The sequence below is a fragment of the Pseudophryne corroboree genome, chromosome 4 (assembly GCF_028390025.1).
Source record: "Pseudophryne corroboree isolate aPseCor3 chromosome 4, aPseCor3.hap2, whole genome shotgun sequence".
NCBI classification, from domain to species: domain Eukaryota; kingdom Metazoa; phylum Chordata; class Amphibia; order Anura; family Myobatrachidae; genus Pseudophryne; species Pseudophryne corroboree.
The window spans coordinates 270917668-270943483 of NC_086447.1; the positions used below are offsets into that span (position 1 = coordinate 270917668).

General features: G+C 45.2%; 1 protein-coding gene across 2 annotated transcripts in view; it reads left to right on the forward strand.

The window, feature by feature from the left end:
* Positions 1-25816, forward strand: part of LEKR1 (leucine, glutamate and lysine rich 1) — a 267560-nt gene that overhangs the window by 80105 nt on the left and 161639 nt on the right. For both annotated transcript variants that reach the window (XM_063916122.1, XM_063916123.1), the window contains one exon: positions 8316-8491. In XM_063916122.1, the coding sequence (XP_063772192.1) occupies positions 8316-8491 (176 nt within the window). The remainder of the gene's footprint in view (positions 1-8315; positions 8492-25816) is intronic.

Genomic DNA, 25816 nt, shown 5'->3' on the forward strand with positions numbered 1-25816 from the left:
TAAAAAAATAATAATATTCTTTTAAAAAATATATTAAATAATACTTGTGGCTCCTAAATAGACAAACCAAGTAGATAATCCCTTCTAATATAAATAGATATGCTATTAGCAATAAATAAACACCAAAAAAAACATGTTTTTAAAATTTTTTATTAGATCACGCCAGCAAAATAACTGGCCTGGACTGAAATTGACGAAATGACTGTCGAAATGCACTGTTGTCGAATCGACATTCTTCAATTGAATATACTTTTGTCGAAAAGCCGCATTTTTACCATTGCAGGCATGTCGAATTTGACAACTGTCGAATTGCAAAAAGTCGAATCTGAAACGGACGTTTTTTTTTTGCGAAAAGTACTGTATTGCATTGTCGAATCAGTTTTTTTTGTCGAAAATGCCCCGTTTTTCGACATTTGCGGCAATACGACCGCAATTGCATATGGCCCTAAGGGTGTGTACACACGGTGAGATCCTTGCTATGCCCGATTTTCACTTGTGATTTCCCTTGAACTCCCCCAGAGCCCAGCACCACCGATTTTGACTAACTTTTCTTGAGATATGGACTATGGGGTATATGCAATTGCGGTCGAATTCCCGAAAATGTCGAAAAACGGGACATTTTCGCCAAAAAAAAATATTCGACAATGCAATTCAGTACTTTTCGTCAAAAAAACGGACTTTCAAAATTCGACTTTTTGAAATTCGACATTTGTCAAATTCGACATTTCTGCAATGGTACAAATGCGGCAATTCGACAAAAGTATATTCAATTGAAGATTGTAAATTCGACAACAGTGCTTTTAGACAGTAAATTCGTCATTTTCAATCCGCCACACTTTGCTGGCGGAATCTAATAAACATTTTTAAAAACATTTTTTTTTGTGTTTTTTTAATTGGTAATAGCATATCTATTTATATTAGAAGGGATTAGGTACTTACATAGAAACATAGAAACATAGAATTTGACGGCAGATAAAAACCACTTGGCCCATCTAGTCTGCCCCTTTTTTATTTTATCCTTTAGGCAATCTCAACCCTTTTTTAACCTTGATTCTTTGTAAGGATATTCATATGCCTGTCCCAAGCATGTTTAAATTGCCCTACAGTGTTAGCCTCTACCACCTCTGATGGGAGGCTATTCCACTTATCCACTACCCTTTCTGTGAAGTAATTTTTCCTTAAATTTCCCCTGAACCTCCCCCCCTCCAGTCTCAATGTATGCCCTCGAGTTCTAATACTTCTTTTCCTTTGAAGAATGTTTCCCTCCTGAACTTTGTTAAGACCCTTTATATATTTGAAAGTTTCTATCATGTCTCCCCTTTCCCTTCTCTCCTCCAAACTATACATGTTAAGATCTTTTAGCCTTTCCGGGTAAGTTTTGTGATGTAGGCCATGCACCATTTTAGTTGCCCTTCTTTGTACACTCTCTAATGTATTTATATCCTTCTGGAGATAGGGTCTCCAGAACTGGACACAGTATTCCAGATGGGGCCGTACCAATGACCTATACAGTGGCATTATCACTTCTTTTTTCCTGCTACTGATTCCTCTCCCTATGCAACCAAGCATCTGACTTGCCTTTCTCATTGCTTTGTTGCATTGCTTTCCTGCCTTCAAGTCACTTGAAATAGTGACTCCTAAATCTCTTTCCTCCTCAGTCGATTCCATGATAGTACCCTTGATACTATACTTAGACTTTGGGTTTTTGAGACCCAAGTACATGATTTTGCATTTTTTAGCATTAAACTGTAGTTGCCACGTTCTTGACCATTTCTCAAGCCTACCTAGGTCATTAATCATTTGTTTGACCCCTCCCGGTGTGTCTACCCTGTTGCATATCTTTGTATCATCTGCAAAAAGGCATATCTTCCCTTCAATACCATCTGCAATGTCACCAACAAAGATATTAAAGAGAACTGGACCAAGTACAGATCCCTGGGGTACTCCACTGGTAACATTTCCCTCCATAGATTGCACTCCATTAACTACGACTGTCTGTTTCCTATCCTGCAACCAGGTTCTTATCCATTTAACTGATTTATAATCCACCCCCAGGCTTTCAAGTTTATTTAGCAGTCTGCGATGTGGGACAGTGTCAAATGCCTTACTAAAGTCTAGATATGCTACATCTACAGCTCCCCCTTGATCTATTATTTTCATCACAGAGTCAAAAAAGTCAATAAGATTTGTTTGGCATGATCTCCCACCAGTAAATCCATGCTGTTTTGGATCCTGTAAGTTGTTTGATTTAAGATATTCCACTACTCTTTCTTTTAATAGTTTTTCCATTACTTTCCCTACTACTGATGTAAGGCTTACTGGTCTGTAGTTACTTGCTTCTTCCTTGCTTCCACTTTTGTGCAGTGGAACTACATTTGCTCTTTTCCAGTCCTCTGGAATAGCACCTGTATTTAGTGACTGGTTAAATAATTCTGTTAAAGGTGTAACCAGCACATCTTTTAGCTCTTTGAGTATCCTTGGGTGTATCCCATCTGGTCCCATTGGTTTATCCACTTTTAGTTTTGAAAGTTCTGTTAGGACCTTCTCCTCTGTAAATGTATTTTCATCTACCTTATTTTTATGAATGTCCTTGCAATTTAGCTGTGGCCCCATCCCTTCTTCTGTAGTAAATAGTGAGCAAAAATAATTATTTAGGTGATCTGCTATTGCCTTGTCTCCCTCCACCAAATGCCCACTCTCTGTCTTAAGTCTTATTATTCCTCCATTTGATTTTCTCCTTTCACTTATATACTTTAAAAAAGTTTTGCCCCCTTTATCTACTGACTGGGCCATTTTCTCCTCAGCTTCTGCCTTTGCACGTCTGATCACTTTCTTAGCATCCTTCCGTCTGTCCAGATACACCTCTTTGTCGTTATTATTTTGAATCTGTTTGTATTTCCTAAAAGCCATCTTTTTTGCTTTCACACTAGTTGATACTACTTTTGTGAACCACACTGGCTTCCTTTTCCTGGTGCTTTTCCTAACCATTTTGATACAAAGGTCTGTTGCACTTAGTAATGTACTTTTCATTTTTTTTCCACCTCTCCTGCACTCCTTCCAAGTTCCTCCAGTCTGCCAATGAATCACTTAAACATCTCCCCATTTTTGCAAAGTCTGCATTTCTAAAATCCAACACCTTTGTTTTTGTGTGAGAGGAGTTGGATCCTGTCTTTATACTAAACCATACTGCTTGATGATCACTGGATCCCAGGTGCTCACCCACATATATATCAGATATCCTATCACCATTTGTAAGAATTAGATCTAATATTGAGTCTTTGCGAGTGGGCTCCCTCACCAATTGCTTGAGAGATGCTCCCTGTAAGGAATGTAGAAATTTGCCACTTGTAGCTGAACTTGCAAAAGACCCCTCCCAATTTACATCAGGTAAATTAAATTCTCCCATGATTATGACTTCTCCCTTAAAAGCCATTTTAGAGATGTCCAACAATAGGTTCCTGTCCAAATCCTGCCCCTGGCCTGGTGGTCTATAGATCACCCCAATGCGAATAATGTCCTTCTTCCCAGTTTCTATGGTGACCCAAAGGGCCTCAGTTTTGGCTTCAATATTTTGTATTAAAGTAGCATTTATGCTTTTTTTCACATACATTGCTACCCCTCCTCCTATTCTTCCTATTCTATCTTTCCTAAATAAATTGTATCCTGGTATAGCTAAGTCCCAATCATGATTCTCATTGCACCAAGACTCTGTAATTGCCACAAAATCCAGGTTATCCCTTGTCATTATCGCAATTAGCTCTGGAATTTTGTCTCCTAAGCTCCTAGCATTTGCAGACATAGCATTAAGATTTTTTTCTGTGCATTTGTTAGTAGTAGCCATGTCCAGAGCGTACAAAATAAATGACAAGTTTAAAGTTGAAATTACCTGTTTGGGGATGTTGCTCAGTATTTGTTTTCTTTTACTAATCAGTAATCATACTCTGTCCTTTACACCATGACTATACCTTACTAAATATAAAGACATAGTACACCTGACCACAATGGGTAAATGTTCAAGGAGGTAATCACCAGTCAGTATGCAATAATAAACTGTTTCACTGAGCAACTTCCCCACACATGCAATGACATTTACAAGAAATCATTACATAAAGAAACATACATAAGTTTGCATAAGAGAGAACTGTAGTGAGCAGATTGGAGATGGCTTTTCATAGGTTTTTTAAATACAGATGATATGCATAAGATGAATTACATACTTTTGAGGCATTAAGGCAGTCCTTTTGTGGTAGTGTTGGTGTTGTGATGTTTTCCTTCTGATTTCCTTCGGTTTAACGCAGGTATAACGCTATTTTTATAATAACACTTTTATGTCAGCACTTCTATGGAAGCACATCCAGCCGATGGCTATCCAGCCATATACTAGACTTCTAATAGGAACAATATCCATGTGAATGCAATGATTGCAAACTCCACCCAAAACCATCCCCCTTTAAACTAAGACCATAAATTAGCTAAGAAAAACAGACATTACATACCAATAAGGCAGCCAAATATATCTCTAGAAAGAGAAAAAAAAAAAAAACACACCCTTTTTCAATATACCTAGGCTATTCAATCATGAAATTCATTTGACATAATCAGAAAATGCAGTACAACTTGCTGGGATGTGTAGTTCCACGAATCATACCTAGGCTATTCAATCATGAAATTCTACTTGGTTTGTCAATTTTGGAGGCACAAGTATTATTTATATATTTTTAAAAATATTATTATTATTTTTTTTTTAAATGGAATGGTAAAAATCAGAAGAAAAAAAAATGCGTGGGGTCCCCCCTCCTAAGCATAACCAGCCTCGGGCTTTCGAGCCGGTCCTGGTTCTAAAAATCCGGGGGAAAAACTGACATGGGATCCCCCGTATTTTTAAAACCAGCACCGGGCTCTGCGCCTGGTGCTGGTGCAAAAAATATGGGGGACAAAAAGCGTAGGGGTCCCCCGTATTTTTTACACCAGCATTGGGCTCCACTAGCTGGGTAGATAATGCCACAGCCGGGGGTCACTTTTATACAGCGCCCTGCGGCCGTGGCATTAAATACGCAACTAGTCACCCTTGGCCGGGGTACCCTGGAGGAGTGGGGACCCCTTCAATCAAGGGGTCCCCCCTCCAGCCACCCAAGGGCCAGGGGTGAAGCCCGAGGCTGTCCCCCCATCCAAGGGCTGCGGATGGGGGCTGATAGCCTTGTGAAAATTGAAAGAATATTGTTTTTTCCAGTAGTACTACAAGTCCCAGCAAGCCTCCCCCGCAAGCTGGTACTTGGAGAACCACAAGTACCAGCATGCGGGAGAAAAACGGGCCCGCTGGTACCTGTAGTTCTACTGGAAAAAAAAACCAAATAAAAACAGGACACGCACACCGTGAGAGTAAAACTTTATTTCACACATGTCGACACACACATACTTACCTATGTTCACACGCGGACCTCTGTCTACTTGTCCAAGTAGAATCCACGGTGTACCTGAAAATAAAATTATACTCACCTGATCCAGTGTCCTGTGGTCTTTTATTATAATCCTCGTACTTGGCAAAAAAAAAAAACGAACAACCGGACCAGGCGGACTGAAAGGGGTCCCATGTTTACACATGGGACCCCTTTCCCCGAATGCAGAGACCCCCCCGTGACTGCTGTCACAGAAAGGTCTCTTCAGCCAATCAGGAAGCGCCACTTCGTGGCACTCTCCTGATTGGCTGTATGCGCGTCTGCTGGCAGACAGCGCATCGCAAAGCTCCCTCCATTAGTTTCAATGGTGGGAACTTTGCGGTCAGTGGCGGGGTTACCCGCGGTCAGCCGCTGACCGCGGGTGACCTCACCGCTGACCGCAAAGTTCCCACCATTGAATATAATGGCAAGGCTTTGCGATGCGCTGTCTGACAGCTCAGACGCGCATAGCCAATCAGCAGAGTGCCACGACGTTGCGCTCGCTGATTGGCTGAAGGGACCCTCTGTGACAGGAGTCAAGTGGGGTCCCGGCATTCGTGGAAAGGGGTCCCATGTGTAAACATGGGACCCCTTTCAGTCTGTTTGGTCCGGGTGTTCGTTTTGTTGTTTTGCCAAGTACGAGGATTATGTTAAAAGATCCAGACACTGGATCAGGTGAGTATAATTTTATTCACAGGTACCCCGGATTCTTCAGTGACGAGGGGGGCGTGGCAGTCGGCGGGTCAACATAGGTAAGTGTGTATGTGTCGGCATGTATGAAATAAACTTTTACTTTCACAGTGTGTGTCTCCTGTTTTTATTTGGGTATTTTTTTTCTCAGTAGAACTACAGGTACCAGCGGGCCCGTTTTTCCACCCACATGCTGGTACTTGTGGTTCTCCAAGTACCAGCTTGCGGGGGAGGCTTGCTGGGACTTGTAGTTCTTCTGGAAAAAACAATATTCTATCATTTTACTCAAGGCTATCAGCCCCCCATCCGCAGCTCTTGGATGGGGGGGACAGCCTCGGGCTTCACCCCTGGCCCTTGGGTGGCTGGGGGGGGGGGGACCCCTTGATTGAAGGGGTCACCACTCCTCCAGGGTACCCCAGCCAGGGGTGACTAGTTGGATATTTAATGCCACGGCCGCAGGGCGCTGTATAAAAGTGACCCCCGGCTGTGGCATTATCTGTCCAGCTAGTGGAGCCCGATGCTGGTGTAAAAAATACGGGGGACCCCTACTCTTTTTGTCCCCCGTATTTTTTGCACCAGCACCAGACGCAGAGCCCGGTGCTGGTTTTAAAAATACGGGGGATCCCCTGTCCATTTTCCCCCCGGATTTTTAGAACCAGGACCGGCTCGAAGAGCCCGAGGCTGGTTATGCTTAGGAGGGGTGACCCCACGCAATTTTTTTTCGTGGTTTTTACCGTTTTTTTTACATTTTTACAAGTCTAATCAAAATCCGTCAAATCGGCCGTTTTTCGACAGCGGGACTGTCGAATCCGTTTTTTATTGAATATATTCAATTCCGGCACCCTCTTGCCGGAATTCGATGGTCGAATTGTGTCGAATTAAAAAACGGGCGAAAAATTGCCGCGATTCGCTGGCAATTGCATATACCCCTATGTGTGCTTACGATTTTGGCTTATGTGAGATTTTGGCTTATGTGAGATGTCATTGACATGTGAGATGAACTAGATAGTACACCGATCTAGCAAGGATTGACTTGCCTGCACAGTTTATCTTTTCTTGTGATGCCGACCTGGCGGGACCGTGCATCGGGATCGAATCTGGATCGCAAGGTGACTTTCACCTTGCGATCTGCACTAACTTTTCTTGCGATTTTGACTGAATAGTCAAAATCGAAAGAAAATATCTCACCGTGTGTACACACCCTTAGATAAACCTTTTATGGCATGTTTTTCTTGTTTGAAAATGGTGCTGCCTTTGGGATGTAGTTAGTATACCGGCTCTCAGGATCCCAGTGTTCAGGATCCTGACACCGGAATCCTGACAGACAGTAAAATGCTAGGATACCGTTTGCTCCCCTGTAGTTCCACTCGGGTGCTTGCCTTCCAGTGGTTTGTAACTTATCAGAAAATGTGTTAACGTAGCCAAATTGCATATCATTAAATTACCAGAGTTCTTGGGTGAGTGGGAGGCTGATCTACCCTGACCATCTGCACTGCCCTCTCCCAGCAACAGGTGACAAACAACACAGGGAGCGTCTGCATCCATTGACAGTTACTTATTAATGGAATTCTATTTTGTAGCTACCAAGCTTTTCTATTAAGTGTCTGTACTGTAAGAACTGTATATTACTAGCTTCACGGAAATAAATACTGTAGGGATATCTATTATCATGTCCGATTTTATCATGTGTTACTGTTTTAAAGTGTTTGTTTTTAAATAATTTAATGTTTTTTTTGTGTAATGCGTTTATCCAGGATAGTAGCTGTTTTTTTTCTTGTTATTAATGAATACAAATTCACTATTCAGGTCACTCTCTGTTGGTCATTCCTACTTCTTAATTTAGCTCAGTAAGGGATTAAAAGGTTTATCAATGTTTTGGCTGAAGCTGAGACTGTTATCAGGACAGTCCCAGAACACACTATATCTCTCCTAATAAGAGAGTATAGGACTGTCCAGTCACAGACACTTTTTATCAGGTTATAACCAGGATTATTGTTATACCCTCCACCAGCTCCGGAGATATTCCTCTTTTATCCTGATATTTCTAGCTTAGACACACTGAGATCAGCGAGATACAAATAATATAATAAGAATGTATTTTGGTGGTTGTATATATATATGAACTACTGAACATTATGTAAGTAAGTGTGCATATGTATGCCTGTTGACATTTTTGTTTTTCTTCTGCAGGGAGAAGTCTGCTAAGCAAGAAGCAAACCTAATGAATACCTTGTCATTGCTGAGATTTCTTCAGTCAGAACAGAGTGTTATTAAATCAGATGTCTGTGCCATTATTGCAGAGTGCCATGCTCTCAGAAGAGATATTGGTAGCCAAGTAGATGAAATATCCAGAAGGCTGTCAGCAGGTTGGTCACCAAGGTTACAGTCTTTTCCTGATTTCTATATATCCTGATTCACTAGAAGAAACAAAGGAACACAAGTCTTCTAGATACTCTGTTTCCTCAGTGTTTCTCTGTATATCTGCAGTACAGTCACCACTTACTTCACATATTGTAACTTGTTTCACCTGGACACTATTGCTAGGCCACTACTGTGCTTTTGTATTTATACAACACTTTTTGATAGAAGAGTAAAGAGCACAGTGGAGGTAGACATTTTGTTGGCAAAGTGAACGTCTTGACACAATCATCCCCACTCATTAACCATACAATAGTGTTTGCTTATAAGTTGGCCACCTGTGCTGTATAGGGCATATTATTGAAGACCATGCCCATGAAAACATGAAGTGTAGAAGGATGTGTGAGATACAGTACATTATGGAGAGGTTGGACAATGGACTTAGTGGTCCTTAGGGAAAATTGAGCAGGATGATACTGTACAGCAGGCCTGGCCAACCTGTGGCTCTCCAGCTGTTGTAAAACTACAAGTCCCATCATGCCTTGCCACAGTTTTGCTATTAGGGAATGCTAAAACTTTGGCAGGGCATGCTGGGATGTGTAGTTTCACTACATCTGGAGAGCCACAGGTTGGCCAGGCCTGCTGTACAGTAACAGTGGCAGGAGGGTAAGGGTATTGGACAGGAAGGATGGGAAAAAAATGGGGAACAGGAAAGATGTAGTAAGATAGGGGGCGAAGAGAGGGGAGGCCCCAGGGGCAAGATGTGAGGTCTTGTAGGATATATGCAAACATGCGAGGAAAATAGAGAGTATTCAAGGAGGGCATAAGCTGAGTTAGAGTGTAGAGAGGGGGGCATGACCTGAAGCAGAATCAATAAAGAGGTGGCATTATCTTGTGGAGTCCTTCAGCTCCAAGCAGTATGAAGGCACGGCCAAACCAAGCACGGTATTGCTTTGGAGGGACAAGGGTTCTTCTAAAGCACTAGTCATATCCCACCACGACCTGGGCATTCCCTCTCTACCTAAGAAAACAGATGATATTATGCCTTTTAATACTCCTCTTGAACACTGTTCTGCAGGGTATAGTCAGAATATGAGTTTTTCTCTATACTAATAAAACTGGTGCAAAAAGGTCAGTAAGGTAGCCCCTCCCCCTCACTGTCATGACAGGGTGCAGCTCCTGGTGTCCACAGTTCAGTTCTAGCAGTGACAAGATCCCAGATAGCAAGTTGTGGGTTCATCACTCCTAAATCTTCAGGGTCGATGTCACTTCCATCATCAATGACAGAGCTTGCCCTCCCTGCGATTTGCTGTCTGAGTAAAGCTACCAGACCTGCCCACTAAGATACAGACTGCAAAGGATGCTCAATGTAATGAATAATAAAAGAAGCTTTAGAATGAGTCATCTGGGTAGCAGACTGGACCTATAGGGGTTAATAGCCTGAGCCAGGTGGTGCCCCTCCTCATCCAGCGCCCCTGACGAGTATTTAGTTCACTGAGATCCACGGACATCGCCTCCACTTCTTGACCAATTTTCCCGAGGGGCTGTTTCCTAGGCCAGATGTTTTCAAACGTGGCCCTCAAGGCATCCCAACGGTCCAGGTTTTAAGTACAGTATATCCATGGCTCAGCACAGATGGTTAAATCAAATTGACGTGGGTTCTAATTAAGTCACCTCTGGTCAAGCTTGGATATAAAACATGGACCATTGGGGTGCCTTGAGGACTGCATTTGAGAACCTCTGTCCTAGGCTATCTCCTCAATACTGGTTCATCCCACAAAATGGCTGCCTCTGCTGTCATTTAGTAGGCACTCGGGATGCTCCCAGATTTGTTTATGCACTAGCATAGCTATCTGATCACCCCCAACACATTTCATGGTACACCAACTTTATGATCTTTGTTGTCGCCACTAACCTAGTTTGCAGGTAAGTGGAATAAATTGACTACAGGAACTATGCAATGTGTAAAATTAATCAAAATTCAACCTCTTGCCACTTTAGCATGTCCTTTTTATTTCCTAAAAAAAAAAAAATGTTTCTCTTCTAACATTTTGCTTGGCTTACCCTACTTTATTGTTTCACTTTAATCACAAGTGAGTGTGCATCAGGGAAATATTTATTTTATTACACAGGACATTGTTTACAGTATGGTTCAAAGTGCACTTGAAATTTAACTTTTTCTGCTGTACAAATGGATGAGGCAGAATGTGCCCCATTAAAAATATAGGATGAAAGCTGATTTTTTTTTTAGTGAGTTCTGAGCTGGTACAAAGTCAGTCCTTTTGCTGAGTGCACAGTAAATATCTGGGCTCCTTCTGCAAAGCGATATAACTACCCTACATATTATCCCTCCTCTTTATCTCATTTCAGTAATCTCCTTCTGCTAAATGAAATCTTTGATCCTGCTCCATACAAATACCAGTGCAAATATTTACTCCACCATACAATAAAACCATGCTCTGCTAGGCACAATTGGGCAGTTCTGTGCCTTATGAATCCAGGGCCTAATTCAGAGTTTACTTAAACCCGATGTTTACGCACATCATCATTGTTTTATATCTGTGTAAAAGCCACTCTGTACATGTGCAGATCTGGGGCTGCGAGGTAGCTCACAGTACCCCAAATGCTACACCATGATTGACATTTTGCTGGCGATTGGGGGCGGCGGTGACGAGCAGTGTTCCAGAAAATGGGGCGTGTCGGACCAGTTTTCTGGGCATGATGAAGCCAGTGGTTGAGTCCCCAGGCGCAGGTTCACTGGCTTCAGTAGCGTGATTTCACCGGACTTTGCAAGTAACCTCAGGGTTATGTCCAGTGGTCACGCAGTTCGTCCAATGCTGCATCCTATAACGCAGCAGGGGAAAACAGAAGCCTGCAGTGGGTGACTTTTAACTACAAACACCTCCTGAGTTTTTCTGTCACTCCACTGCAGTGTAGAAAGATGCAGCAGTGGTGCAGTTAGCATCCACCTCTGCGTCAGCCCCACAGTCCAATCTCTGTAACCACAGGTGCTCCTTAAAGTGTATCTATCATCAGGTGTGAATAATGTACAATATTAATATTTTATTTTATTCGCACAGTAAAGCGAAATTGTTGTTTACGGTTATTGATCCATACTGTGCCAGTGCTGCTGTCTTAATGCTTTTAGAATTATTTAGATCAGCTGTTGATTTGGACTGTCGGTGGGCTGTATTACAGTATGCACAGATGTCCTTGATGTAGGGTTTGGACATATATCACATTATCATACCGAAGTACTGTATGTTTAATATACCTATACATGTAGCCTCATGCTTTGTTCTTCTTGGTACAGTTGTCATTTATTGCCTAACATTGTAACATTCTTGAAGAGTAATATGGAATTTAAAGTATTCCTTTCCAGTAGATCGCAATGATGATAGAGAAATGGAAATAGAAACCACACAGTAGCTTCGGATTTGGTATCCTTATGTCTTGACTAGCAGTAAATGACTCACACTTGATTGGTTACTGTATACAGTCTGTTACATGTCGAAAAGTGCATTATATTAACACTTTGTCATAAAATAATTTTCTCTGGCTGGGTCCACAGGATTATCCACAGGATAACATTGGGATATGGTTGAACGACAGCGGAAATGGCACCAACACGGTCACAAGCTTTCTGGCCTCCCAGGATGCATCGGGGCTTCCCCATATAATCCCGCCCACTGACTCAGTCAGATCAGTTTTTTGCTTGGTGCGGCAGGAAGCCGCATGGTCACAGGGCTGCTGTAGATAAAGCAGCCTGAAGCTTTTATTATTTTATTTTTATAGACTCACTATATTTTTTTCGAGCGACTTTTCTTAACAGCGTCTTATACGCATACTAGAAAGAGTCGCTCCAACAACTCCCCACCGGGTCGCAACAACGCTTACCTTCGCGGTACAGTGCTGTCTCGACGGGCGTCTGTGTCGGATGTTCTAGCAGGTCCAGCAGACGTAACCAGGCTGTGGCTGGAGCATGGGGGGAAGGTGAGTCTATGGATTTCCCCTTACTAGGGGGGTCCGGACACAGCTACACTGTATTGGTGGAGACTACAAACAGTGTGTTGATGCGCCGAACATCTCGAGTGCGACAGCGCTACGCTCCAGGGATCATAGGCGCCAGGACTAGGTAGAGGCCACGATCCTTAGAGTTTAAGTCAACAGAGGGATTCAGACGCTCTCCTGGCCGCCCCTCCTTCGAGTTCATGACCAGTTTCCGCGCGTCTCCAGTCCATGAACTGAATGATCTCACTTCTGTCTCAGACGCTACCACGAGGGTACTCGGTCGCAGCTTAGACGCTGCGGTTGTGTACACTAGAGATCCCGCCTAGACCGAGTCGCAGGCCTTAGCGTCTGCATACACGTGGAAGTCTCTGAGCGTCCGTGTCCGCAGTGAGCGACTGTGTCCGTTATCAGTTATGCAAGAGCGGTAGTGTACATCAGTAGCGTCTGAATCCACTCAGCGTCTTACGAGCGCATTTGCTTGGATATTGAAGTGTGGTGAGTCTCCCTGTATCCCGCTCTACAGAGGAAGGGTATACAGTACTAAAAATTCTCTCTACTTGTTAGTGTGACTTGTTAATTTTTAGTACATATTGCATATGAGATCTGTATATTACTGTGTTTTCTGCATGTTATGTTGAAAAAAGAACCAGTTAAAAACAGAAGTACAATTTTCCTACTTATTCATAAGTTGTAATGGGGGTTGTATTCTCATATGACAATGTCTAATGCTTTAACATGTGACTGACTGCTAGTGTGTGTGCTGACTTTTCTATGTAACGTCAGTCCTGTTCTAACCCTCAATTCAGGTGCACTGTGGTCAGATTGATCTCACTTCTATATACTCATATATAGGTGATTTTCAGTCACAAATTGTGTAGTCATTAACAGATTATTACCATGTCTGTGAGCGGCAAAAGTGACGAAGAGAATTTATCAAGCAATCCTACATCCCTAACATGCTTATCTTGTAAGACAGGGTTAATTGGTTTGGACCAATTAGTCACTTATGAGGGGTTGTGTGCAAACTGTTTTGCTTTTCAGCAAAGTAAAAAACAGGAGTTGGTTCAACCACCAACAGAGCCACCATGGAATATGTTCGCAAAGACTCTATCTTCAATAGCGGACAGGTTAGCTCCAGTAGCACCACCTCAAGGGTTAGGTTACACTATTAACCCATACATGCAGCTCCCTTCCTACGGCTTGGTTCCAGTAGCCTCTACAAGCAACCAAGGGACAGATAAGACTAAGACAGATGCGTCTATGTGGAATACTACACAAGATGATACAACAGATGATGATACAGTATATTCAAATACTCCGTATGATGATCAGTCGCAGAGTTTTAGTTCAGAGGGTGTAGCTGAACTTTATTAATGCTGTGAAGGCTGTTCTCTCTTTGGAAGAGCCAGCTAAGACAGTGTTAAAATCTAAAGCACCTGTGTTTAAACAAACAAAGTCAGTTAAAACTGAATTCCCAGCGTCAGATGAGCTGACGGAAATGATGGATGAGTCTTGGGCGACGCCCAGTAAGAAATATAAGATTCCGAAAAGATGGAATTCTTATCCATTTCCAGCTGTGGATTGTTCAAAAAGAGAAGTTCCTCCAAAAGTAGATGCACATTTTCTGCGACTTGTGCATTAATCTGCTTTACCACTGTCATCTACCTCGCTAAATGATGTCGCAGACAGAAGGGTAGATAGTTTTTTGAAAAATGTATTTTCTCTAGTAAGAGCAGTGGTAAGACCTGCTATGGCTTCGGCCTGGGTAGCAAAGGCAATGGGCGAATGGATAGAGGAACTAGAGAATGACATCTCTTCACCTACTACGGAGCAAGAGTATCATTTAAGCCGTTTAAGACAATCTGCCCAATATTTGGAAGAAGCCGCAATTGATATGGGTACAGTTGCTTCTAAAGCTTCAGCCTTGACAGTAGCCGCTCGCAGAGCAGTTTGGCTACGTACCTGGAAAGCAGATGCGGAATCCAAGAAAGAATTCGAAGCATTGCCTTTCGTTGGTAATATATTGTTTGGGAAACCATTATCTGATATCCTAGAATCAGAGGCTGAATCAAAGAAGGTCAGATTTCCGGCTACGTATAACCCTAAGTCTAAGGGTTCAAAGTTTCGCTCATTTCGTTGGCAAGGCAAAGCGAAAGCTAAAGAGGAGTCTAAACAACCCCAGTTCAAAACCAGGGGTAGGAAGCAGTGGGCTAGCAAAAAGCCAGCTTCCAAGCCTGAACAGAAACCATCAGTCTGGAGAGACTGGCCTCTGCATGGAGGATTCCAGGGTTGGGGGCCGACTCCTTCATTTTGCACACATATGGCAGCAGTCGACAACAGATGCTTGGGTGCAGAAGGTGGTATCTCAGGGGTATGGGTTCCCATTCAGGAGGCAGCCTCCTCAAAGATTTTTTTGCACCAGCCCATCTCGTATAGAGTCGAAGGCCAATGCCCTGCAAGAAGCAGTCCAAAAATTACTGCAGTCAGGTGTGATTGTCCCAGTACCGCCATCACAAAGGGGACAGGGGTTTTACTCCAATCTATTTCTGGTCCAGAAGCCAAATGGGTCATATCGACCAATTCTCAATCTAAAAATGTTAAACAAATACATTTGGATCCCGAAGTTCCACATGGAGACGTTACGCTCCATAATGTTGGCCATGGAACCGGGAGATTACATGGTATCTCTGGATGCACGGGATGCTTACCTACATGTGCCTATAGCACTGTCTCATCAGTGCAAAATGAAAAAGGGGGTGTGCTCTCTCTACAATGGCACTGGTCTCTCTTACGGTCACCCAGGTGTGAAAGTGTATGTTGAAACACACTGGTATGGTAAATAAAATGGAATTTAATACAATATGAACATGCAATGTCTAAAAACAAGCAATACATAAAAAAACAAGTGGACTGGGAACAGGCCATGGGGGGAATGTGATCCTACCGATGCAGGTGGAGGAGCCGCAGGTGTCAAATAAAGGCAGGGTACCCCGGGAAATACCCTGCTGGTGGCTCCTCTGATCGAATTCCCTTCCAGGCAATCAGGAAAACAGTCTGCCAAACGTCCAGGGGGTGGTCAGCGCCACAAGGTATCTCCAACGCGTTTCGGGACAGCCTGGTCCCTTCTTCAAGGCAAGATAGATAGATGTCTCATCAGTGTTACTTCAGGTTTGCCGTCCTCCAGGAACATTTTCAGTTCCAAGCTTTGCCCTTCGGGCTAGCAACAGCACCCAGGGTGTTTACCAAAATTATGGTGGTTATGACAGCTTGTCTGCGCAAACAGGGGATAAGAATATTCCCATACCTCGACGACCTGTTAATCTTAGCACATTCGCAAGATTTACGTTCGAGCCATCTTCAACAGACAATAGTTTGTTTACAGAGACACGGGTGGCTCATAAATTGGGAAAAGTCGTCTCTGAATCCGTCACAGCGGATGGTTCATTTGGGGGCCATATTGGATTCAGACCTACAGAAAGTTCTCTTACCAGAGAAAAAGATAGTCAAGGTGCAGGTCATGGCTCAGGAAGCGTTGCAAGCCCAGACAATGTCAGTCCATGCAGCAATGCGACTGTTGGGTCTGATGGTATCAACCTTCGACATGGTGGAATAGGCGCAATTCCACTCCAGACCATTGCAGCACCTTATTCTGACCAAATGGAACGGAAATCATCAGACGATAAAAAAGCAGATGATAAAGTTTCCAGTAAACGTAAAAAGGTCTCTAGCGTGGTGGCTACAGACAGACCATTTAAACTAGGGGAGACCCTTTTGGATAAAAGAATGGCAAGTCCTGACAACAGTTGCCAGCCTGCAAGGTTGGGGTGCGGTACTCGGAAGCCTTTGGTTCCAGGGAAAATGGACCGCAAGGGAAAGTCGCCTGCCGATAAATCTGTTGGAGATAAGGGCCATTTACTTGGCTCTAGTTTAGGCGAAGGACGGTCTGCAAGGAAGACCGGTCCAGATTCGCTCAGACAATGCGACAGCAGTAGCGTACCTCAATCATCGAGGAGGAACTCACAGCAGGAGACTGATGGAGGAGGTAACTCCCATTCTAAGATGGGCAGAACTCCATCTTCCAGCATTGTCAGCAGTGTTTGTCCCAGGTGTACTGAACTGGGAATCGGATTTTCTCAGTCGACACACCATTCAGGAAACCGAATGGGCATTACACCCAGAAGTGTTTCAGACACTAGTGAACAGATGGGGTCTACCAGAGATAGACCTCATGGCGTCTCATCTAAACAACAAAGTTTCAAGGTACGGATCGAGAACAAGGGACCCAGGAGCGGTCCTTGTAGACGCACTGTCAGTAGAATGGAAATTTCATCTGGCATATCTGTTCCCACCAATATCTCTGTTACCCAGAGTAGTGAGAAAGATAAAGCAAGCAAAGGGAGTGATAATTCTAATAGCTCCAGCTTGGCCGAGAAGGCATTGGTACACAGATCTGCTAAGAATGTCCGTGGAAGCACCGATACTGCTCCCTCAACGTCCAGATCTGCTAATGCAGGGTCCTTGTTGCCACAGTCATCTGGATCGCCTGTCTTTGATGGCGTGGCTGTTGAAACCTCTATCTTAGAAGCAAGAGGATTTTCGAAACAAGTAATCCAAACTATGCTTAGAGCAAGAAAGCCTTCTTCAGCTCGTGTGTATCATAGAATATGGCAAGCCTATATTCATTGGTGTACTGGAAAAAATTGAATCCAAGATCTTTTAAAGTATCCAGGATTTTGGATTTCCTTCAAGCAGGATTGGATAAAGGTTTGAAAGTTGCTTCCTTGAGAGTTCAAGTATCAGCATTAACTGTATGGTTTCAGCGAAAGATTGCTGATTTACAGGATGTATGTACTTTCTTTCAGGGAGTTGTACATATTCAACCTCCATTTGTTCCTCCTGCAGCTCCCTGGGATTTGAATTTAGTTCTTAAATTCCTCCAGGGTCCTCCGTTTGAACCGCTTAAGAGAGCAGATCTTCAATGGTTAGCGGCTAAAGTACTTTTTCTACTGGCAATGGCGTCAGCCAGAAGAGTGTCAGTTTTAGGAGCGTTATCGTGTAAGTCTCCTTTCCTAAGTTTTTTTCCAGACAGAGCAGTTCTCAGAACGAGATCTGGTTATCTTCCAAAGGTGGTGTCAAAGTTTCACCTGAATGAAGAGATTGTAGTCCCAGCTTTTCAGGTATCGGGACTATCTGCGGGAGAAGCATCGCTGGACGTGGTACGAGCTTTAAGAATCTACATAGATCGTACTAGTGCCATCAGAAAAACAGATTCTCTCTTCATTCTCTACGGGTTTCATAGAAGAGGATGGCCTGCTAGTAAACAGACGCTGGTGAGATGGCTCCGAATGGTAATATCAGAAGCGTATTCTCATGCAGATCTCCCTACTCCGGCTAATGTCTCTGCACACTCTACACGTAAGGTAGGTCCTTCATGGGCAGCACAACAGGGTGCTTCAGCAGAACAGATATGTAAGGCAGCCACATGGTCTTCCATAAACACATACATCAGATATTATGCCTTGGATACTTTTGCCTCTCATGACGCAGACTTCGGGCGAAAGGTCCTCCTGTGTAATCAGGAGCGTCCCCATCACTAAAATTGGCTTTGGGAATCCCAATGTTATCCTGTGGATAATCCTGTGGACCCAGCCAGAGAAATAGACGTTATGGTAAGAACTTACCGTTGATAACGTGATTTCTCTTATGTCCACAGGGATCCCACCCTGACGCACCTGATTTGAGGATCTTGACAATCACTAAACCTCTTCCCTCTTGTGTGGAAGGGTGTGCATGTGTGTTCTTATCGCCTAAATAGGTTTCTCTGACGTCCTAGTGGATGCTGGGGACTCCGTCAGGACCATGGGGATATAGCGGCTCCGCAGGAGACAGGGCACAATAATAAAAGCTTTAGGATCAGGTGGTGTGCACTGGCTCCTCCCCCTATGACCCTCCTCCAAGCCTCAGTTAGATTTTTGTGCCCGACGAGAAGGGTGCAATCTAGGTGGCTCTCCTGAGCTGCTTAGAATAAAAGTTTAAGTTAGGTTTTTTATTTTCAGTGAGTCCTGCTGGCAACAGGCTCACTGCTACGAGGGACTTAGGGGAGAGAAGAAAACTCACCTGCGTGCAGGATGGATTTGCTTCTTAGGCTACTGGACACCATTAGCTCCAGAGGGAGTCGGAACACAGGTCTCACCCTGGGGTTCGTCCCGGAGCCGTGCCGCCGACCCCCCTTGCAGATGCCGAAGTTGAAGAGGTCCAGAGGTCCAGAAACAGGCGGCAGAAGACTTTCAGTCTTCATAAGGTAGCGCACAGCACTGCAGCTGTGCGCCATTGTTGTCAGCACACTTCACCAACAGTCACCAACTGTCACTGAGGGTGCAGGGCGCTGGGGGGGGCGCCCTGGGCAGCAATGTATAATACCTTTTTATGGCTAAAATACATCACATATAGCCCTGGAGGCTATATGGATGTATTTAACCCCTGCCAGATCTCACAAACTCCGGGAGAAGAGCCCGCCGAAAAGGGGGCGGGGCCTATTCTCCTCAGCACACGGCGCCATTTTCTTGCTCAGCTCTGCTGTGAGGAAGGCTCCCAGGCTCTCCCCTGCACTGCACTACAGAAACAGGGTTAAAACAGAGAGGGGGGGCACTTATTTGGCGATATGATTACATATATAAAAATGCTATAAGGGAAAACACTTGTATAAGGGGTTGTCCCTGTATAATTATAGCGTTTTTGGTGTGTGCTGGCAAACTCTCCCTCTGTCTCCCCAAAGGGCTAGTGGGGTCCTGTCCTCTGTCAGAGCATTCCCTGTGTGTGTGCTGTGTGTCGGTACGTGTGTGTCGACATGTAGGAGGACGATGTTGGTGAGGAGGCGGAGCAAATTGCCTGTATTGGTGATGTCACTCTCTAGGGAGTCGACACTGGAATGGATGGCTTATTTAGGAATTACGTGATAATGTCAACACGCTGCAAGGTCGGTTGACGACATGAGACGGCCGGCAAACAAATTAGTACCTGTCCAGGCGTCTCAGACACCGTCAGGGGCTTGTAAAAACGCCCATTTACCTCAGTCGGTCGACACAGACACGGACACTGACTCCAGTGTCGACGGTGAAGAAACAAACGTATTTTCCTTTAGGGCCACACGTTTCATGTTAAGGGCAATGAAGGAGGTGTTACATATTTCTGATACTACAAGTACCACAAATAAGGGTATTATGTAGGGTGTGAATAAACTACTTGTAGTTTTTCCTGAATCAGATAAATTAAATGAAGTGTGTGATGATACGTGGGTTTCCTCCGATAGAAAATTATTGGCGGTATACCCTTTCCCGCCAGAAGTTAGGGCGAGTTGGGAAACACACCTTAGGGTGAATAAGGCGCTCACACGCTTATAAAAACAAGTGGCGTTACCGTCTCCAGATACGGCAGCCCTCAAGGAGCCAGCTGATAGGAAGCTGAAAAATATCCTAAAAGTATATACACATATACTGGTGTTATACTACGACCAGCAATCGCCTCAGCCTGGATGTGCAGCGCTGAGGGGGCTTGGTCGGATTTCCTGACTGAAAATATTGATACCCTTGACAGGGACAAGATTTTATTGACTATAGAGCATTTTAAGGATGCATTTCTATATATGCGAGATGCGCAGAGGGATATTTGCATTCTGGCATCAAGAGTAAATGTGATGTCCATATCTGCCAGACGACAATGGTCAGGTGATGCAGATTCCAGACGGCACATGGAAGTATTGCCGTATAAAGGGGCGGTCCATCGGACCTGGTGGCCATGGCAACAGCTGAAAAATCCACCTTTTGTTACCCCAAGTCACATCTCAGTAGAAAAGGACACAGTCTTTTCAGTCTCAGTCCTTTCGTCCCCATAAGGGCAGGCGGGCAAAAGGGCCAGTCATATCTGCCCAGGGGTAGAGGAAAGGGAAGAAGACTGCAGCAGGCAGCCCATTCCCAGGAACAGAAGCCCTCCACAGCTTCTGCCAAGTCCGCAGCATGACGCTGGGGCCGTACAAGCGGACTCAGGTGCGGTAGGGGGTCATCTCAAGAGTTTCAGCACGCAGTGGGCTCACTCACAAGTGGACTCCTGGATCCTACACGTAGTATCCCAGGTGTACATTGGAAATTCGAGACGTCTCCCCCTCACAAGTTCCTGAAGTCTGCTTTACCAACGTCTCCCTCCGACAGGGAGGCAGTATTGGGAACAATTCACAGGCTGTATTCCCAGCAGGTGATAATCAAAGTACCCCTTCTACAACAAGGGAAGGGGTATTATTCCACACTATATTGTGGTACTGAAGCCAGACGGCTAGGTGAGATCTGAAATATTTGAACACTTACATACAAGCGTTCAAATCAAGATGGAGTCACTCAGAGCAGTGATAGCGAACCAGGAAGAAGGGGACGATATGGTGTCACTGGATATCAGGGACGCTTACATACATGTCCAAATTTGCCCTTCTCACCAAGGGTACCTCAGGTTCGTGGTACAGAACTGTCACTATCAGTTCAGACGCTGCCGTTTGGATTGTCCACGGCACCCCGGGTCTTTACCAAGGTAATGGCCGAAATGATGATTCTTCTTAAAAGAAATATGGACGCTTTCCTGATAAGGGCAAGGTCCAGAGAACAGTTGGAGGTCGGAGTAGCACTATCTTAAGTAGTTCTACGACAGCACGAGTGGATTCTAAATATTCCAAAATCGCAGTTTTTTCCGACGACACGTCTACTGTTCCTAGGGATGATTCTGGACACAGTCCAGAAAAGGATGTTTTCTCCCGGAGAAGAAAGCCAGAGAGTTATCCGAGCTAGTCAGGAACCTCCTAAAACCAGGAAAAGTATCAGTGCATCATTGCACAAGGATCCTGTGAAAAATGGTGGTTTCTTACAAAGCGATCCCATTCGGTAGATTTCACGCAAGAACCTTTACGTGGGATCTGCTGGAAAAATGGTCCGGATCGCATCTTCAGATGCATCAGCGGATAACCCTGTCTCCAAGGACAAGGGTGTTTCTTCTGCGGTGGCTGCAGAGTGCTCATCTATGAAAGGGCCGCAGATTCGGCATTCAGGACTGGGTCCTGGTGACCACGGATGCCAGCCTGAGTGGCTGGGGAGCAGTCACACAAGGAAAAAATCTGGAGACTTCTCTCCACATAAATATACTGGAGCTAAGGGCAATTTACAATGCTCTAAGCTTAGCAAGACCTCTGCTTCAAGGTCAGCCGGTATTGATCCAGTGGGACAACATCACGGCAGTCGCCCACGTAAACAGACAGGGCGGCACAAGAAGCAGGAGGGAAATGGCAGAAACTGCAAGGATTCTTCGCTGGGCGAAAAATCATGTGATAACACTCTCAGCAGTGTTCATTCCGGGAGTGGAAAACAGGGAAGCAGACTTCCTCAGCAGGCATGACCTCCACCCGGGAGAGTGGGGACTTCATCGGGAAGTCTTCCACATGATTGTAAACCGTTGTGAAAAACCAAAGGTGGACATGATGGCGTCCCGCCTGAACAAAAAACTAGATATTGCGCCAGGTCAAGGGACCCTCAGGCAATAGCGGTGGACGCTCTGGTAACACTGTGGATGTACCAGTCAGAGTATGTGTTCCCTCCTATGCCTCTCATACAAAAAGTACTGAGAATCATAAGAGGGAGATGAGTAAGAATGATACTCGTGGTTCCGGATTGGCCAAGAAGGACTTGGTACCCGAAACTTCAAGAGATGTTCACGGAAGACCCGTGGCCTCTACCTTTAAGAAAGGACCTGCTCCAGCAGGGGCCTTGTCTGTTCCAAGACTTACCGCGGCCGCGTTTGACGGCATGGCGGTTGAACGCCGGATCCTGAAAGGGCATTCCAGATGAAGTCATCCCTACCCTGGTCGAAGACAGGAAGGATGTAACCGCAAAACATTTTCACCGCATTTGGCGAAGATATGTTGCGTGGTGTGGGGCCAAGAAGGCCCCTACAGAGGAATTCCAACTGGGTCGTTTCCTACATTTCCTGAAAACAGGACTGTCTATGGGCCTAAAATTAGGGTCCATTAAGGTTCAAATTTCGGCCCTGTCGAATTTCTTCCAGAAAGAACTGGCTTTAGTGCCTGACATTCAGATGTTTGTAAAAGGGGTACTGCATATACAGCCTCCTTTTGTGCCCCAGTGGCACCTTGGGATCTCAATGTTGTTTTGAGTTTCCTAAAGTCACATTGGTTTGAACCACTCACCACTGTGGACTTAAAATATCTCACATGGAAGGTGACGATGCTATTAGCCCTGGCTTCAGCCAGGCGTGTGTCAGAATTGGCGGCTTTATCATATATAAAGCCCTTACTTAATTTTTCATTCTGACAGGGCAGAATTGAGAAGTATACCCTCCTGATGGTATACTGATGAGGCTACAGCTCAGGTAAATGTTAGGTATGCCCTAGGGGCCACCTTTACCATAGGTGTGGTTGGTCCTATGTATCCTCTGATGCTGTGTCTATTGTTAGGTATAGGTTTATGGTGTGACTAGTGCGGCGTCCCGCCTGTCAGACCCTTCCGTGTGCGGCAACGAGTGGCGTGGTCATGTGCTGTGTATTTCAACTTACCGCCGGGGGCAGGTGCTGCCTGCCGCCGGTGACCAGTTCTTAGCCGTCCTCAAGCCTGTGTTCCTCAGTATATTCTCTCTGGGTGTCCTCCGTGTCCCAGGAGCCGCGTACCTTGTCTGCGATTGCCGGTCTCCTAATCTTCCGTCCCGTCCTCTGACTTCCTGGTTCGCGCGTCACGTGCCGGGTCACGTGAGCGCGATGTATGCAGAATGTGCCGATTCGTCTCCTTCTCCAGCCGGAAAAAGGCATCAGTGCTGAAACGCGTTGGGACCCACAGACTATACTATTTACATTGCCACAAACATTCTCCTCTCTCCGGCTGGAGAAGGAGACGAATCGGCACATTCTGCATACATCGCGCTCACGTGACCCGGCACGTGACGCGCGAACCAGGAAGTCAGAGGACGGGACGGAAGATTAGGAGACCGGCAATCGCAGACAAGGTACGCGGCTCCTGGGACACGGAGGACACCCAGAGAGAATATACTGAGGAACACAGGCTTGAGGACGGCTAAGAACTGGTCACCGGCGGCAGGCAGCACCTGCCCCCGGCGGTAAGTTGAAATACACAGCACATGACCACGCCACTCGTTGCCGCACACGGAAGGGTCTGACAGGCGGGACGCCGCACTAGTCACACCATAAACCTATACCTAACAATAGACACAGCATCAGAGGATACATAGGACCAACCACACCTATGGTAAAGGTGGCCCCTAGGGCATACCCAACATTTACCTGAGCTGTAGCCTCATCAGTATACCATCAGGAGGGTATACTTCTAAAAAGGGTAGTCTGCAGGACACACCTGAAAAGTGGGTAGCCAACCTGGGACAATTATCATTGACATTGGGACATTAATCCGGTTACATCCAAAATAAAATCTTTATATCTCATTAACATTGAGTGATTGATACTACAATACTTTACATAGATACACAGAAAACACATCACTCCATACACCAATATCTACCTCTCCAATCTATCCAATCCCTGGCACATCCTATAGAGCGCGCTGACCAACACGAAACACGCAATTGCAATAGGAGGTGGGACACCTCCAGGTCAGCTGCACACTCAGCCACCATCCCCCTATGTGAGCGCAGCCTCCAACCTTATTGAAGGGCAGAATTGAGGACTCGTCCTCAATTTCTCCTTAAGGTGTTTTCTGTTTTTCACATGAACCAACCTATTGTGGTACCTGCGGGTACTAGGGACTTGGAGGACTCCAAGTTACTTGACGTTGTCAGGGCCCTGAAAAATATGTTTCCAGGAAGGCTGGAGTCAGAAAATCTGACTCGCTGTTTAGCCTGTATGCACCCAACAAGATGGGTGCTCCTGCTTCTAAGCAGACGATTGCTCGCTGGATTTGTAATACAATTCAGTTTACACATTCTGTGGCAGGCCTGCCACAGCCAAAATCGGTAAAAGCCCATTCCAAAAGGAAGGGGGCTCATCTTGGGCGACTGCCCGAGGGGTCTCGGCTTTACAACTTTGCCGAGCAGTTACTTGGTCAGGGGAAAACACGTTTGCTAAATTCTACAAATTTGATACCCTGGCTGAGGAGGACATGGAGTTCTCTCATTCGGTGCTGCAGGGTCATCCGCACTCTCCCGCCCGTTTGGGAGCTTTGGTATAATCCCCATGGTCCTGACGGAGTCCCCAGCATCCACTAGGACGTCAGAGAAAATAAGATTTTACTTACCGATAAATCTATTTCTCGTAGTCCGTAGTGGATGCTGGGCGCCCATCCCAAGTGCGGATTGTCTGCAATACTTGTACATAGTTATTGTTACAAAAATCGGGTTATTCTTGTTGTGAGCCATCTTTTCAGAGGCTCCTTCGTTGTTATCATACTGTTAACTGGGTTCAGATCACAGGTTGTACGGTGTGATTGGTGTGGCTGGTATGAGTCTTACCCGGGATTCAATATCCTTCCTTATTATGCACGCTCGTCCGGGCACAGTATCCTAACTGAGGCTTGGAGGAGGGTCATAGGGGGAGGAGCCAGTGCACACCACCTGATCCTAAAGCTTTTATTATTGTGCCCTGTCTCCTGCGGAGCCGCTATATCCCCATGGTCCTGACGGAGTCCCCAGCATCCACTACGGACTACGAGAAATAGATTTATCGGTAAGTAAAATCTTATTTTCTACCTGATGCTCCTGCCTAAATCGCTGTGGAAAGAACTGATCTGACTGAGTCAGTGGACGGGATTATATGGGAAAGCCCCGATGCATCCTGGGAGGCCAGAAAGCTCGTGACCGTGTTGGTGCCATTTCCGCTGTCGCTCAACCATATCCCAATGTTATCCTGTGGATACCTGTGGACATAAGAGAAATCACGTTATCAACGGTAAGTTCTTACCATAACGTCTATATCTACCATACTTCTAGACTATGGATTTATATGGGTGTTCTGGGCACCTAGTCGCATTCCCCCTGCAATTAAGCTAGATTCCATGAGCACTTGTCCATGAGGGGTATGTAACGGTATTCAGCTGCCGGGATTCCGGCGGTCAGCATACCGACGCTGGGATCCCAGCCGGCAGAATGCTGGCAGGGGGGCGAGCACAACAAAGTCCCTTGTGGGATCGCTGCGCTCACCACGCTGTGGGCTCGGTAGCTTGCTGCGCTCGCCACAGGTTCTATTCCCACTCTATGGGTGTCGTGGACACCCACGAGTGGGAATAGCCCCTGTTAGCCGGGATTCTAGCTGT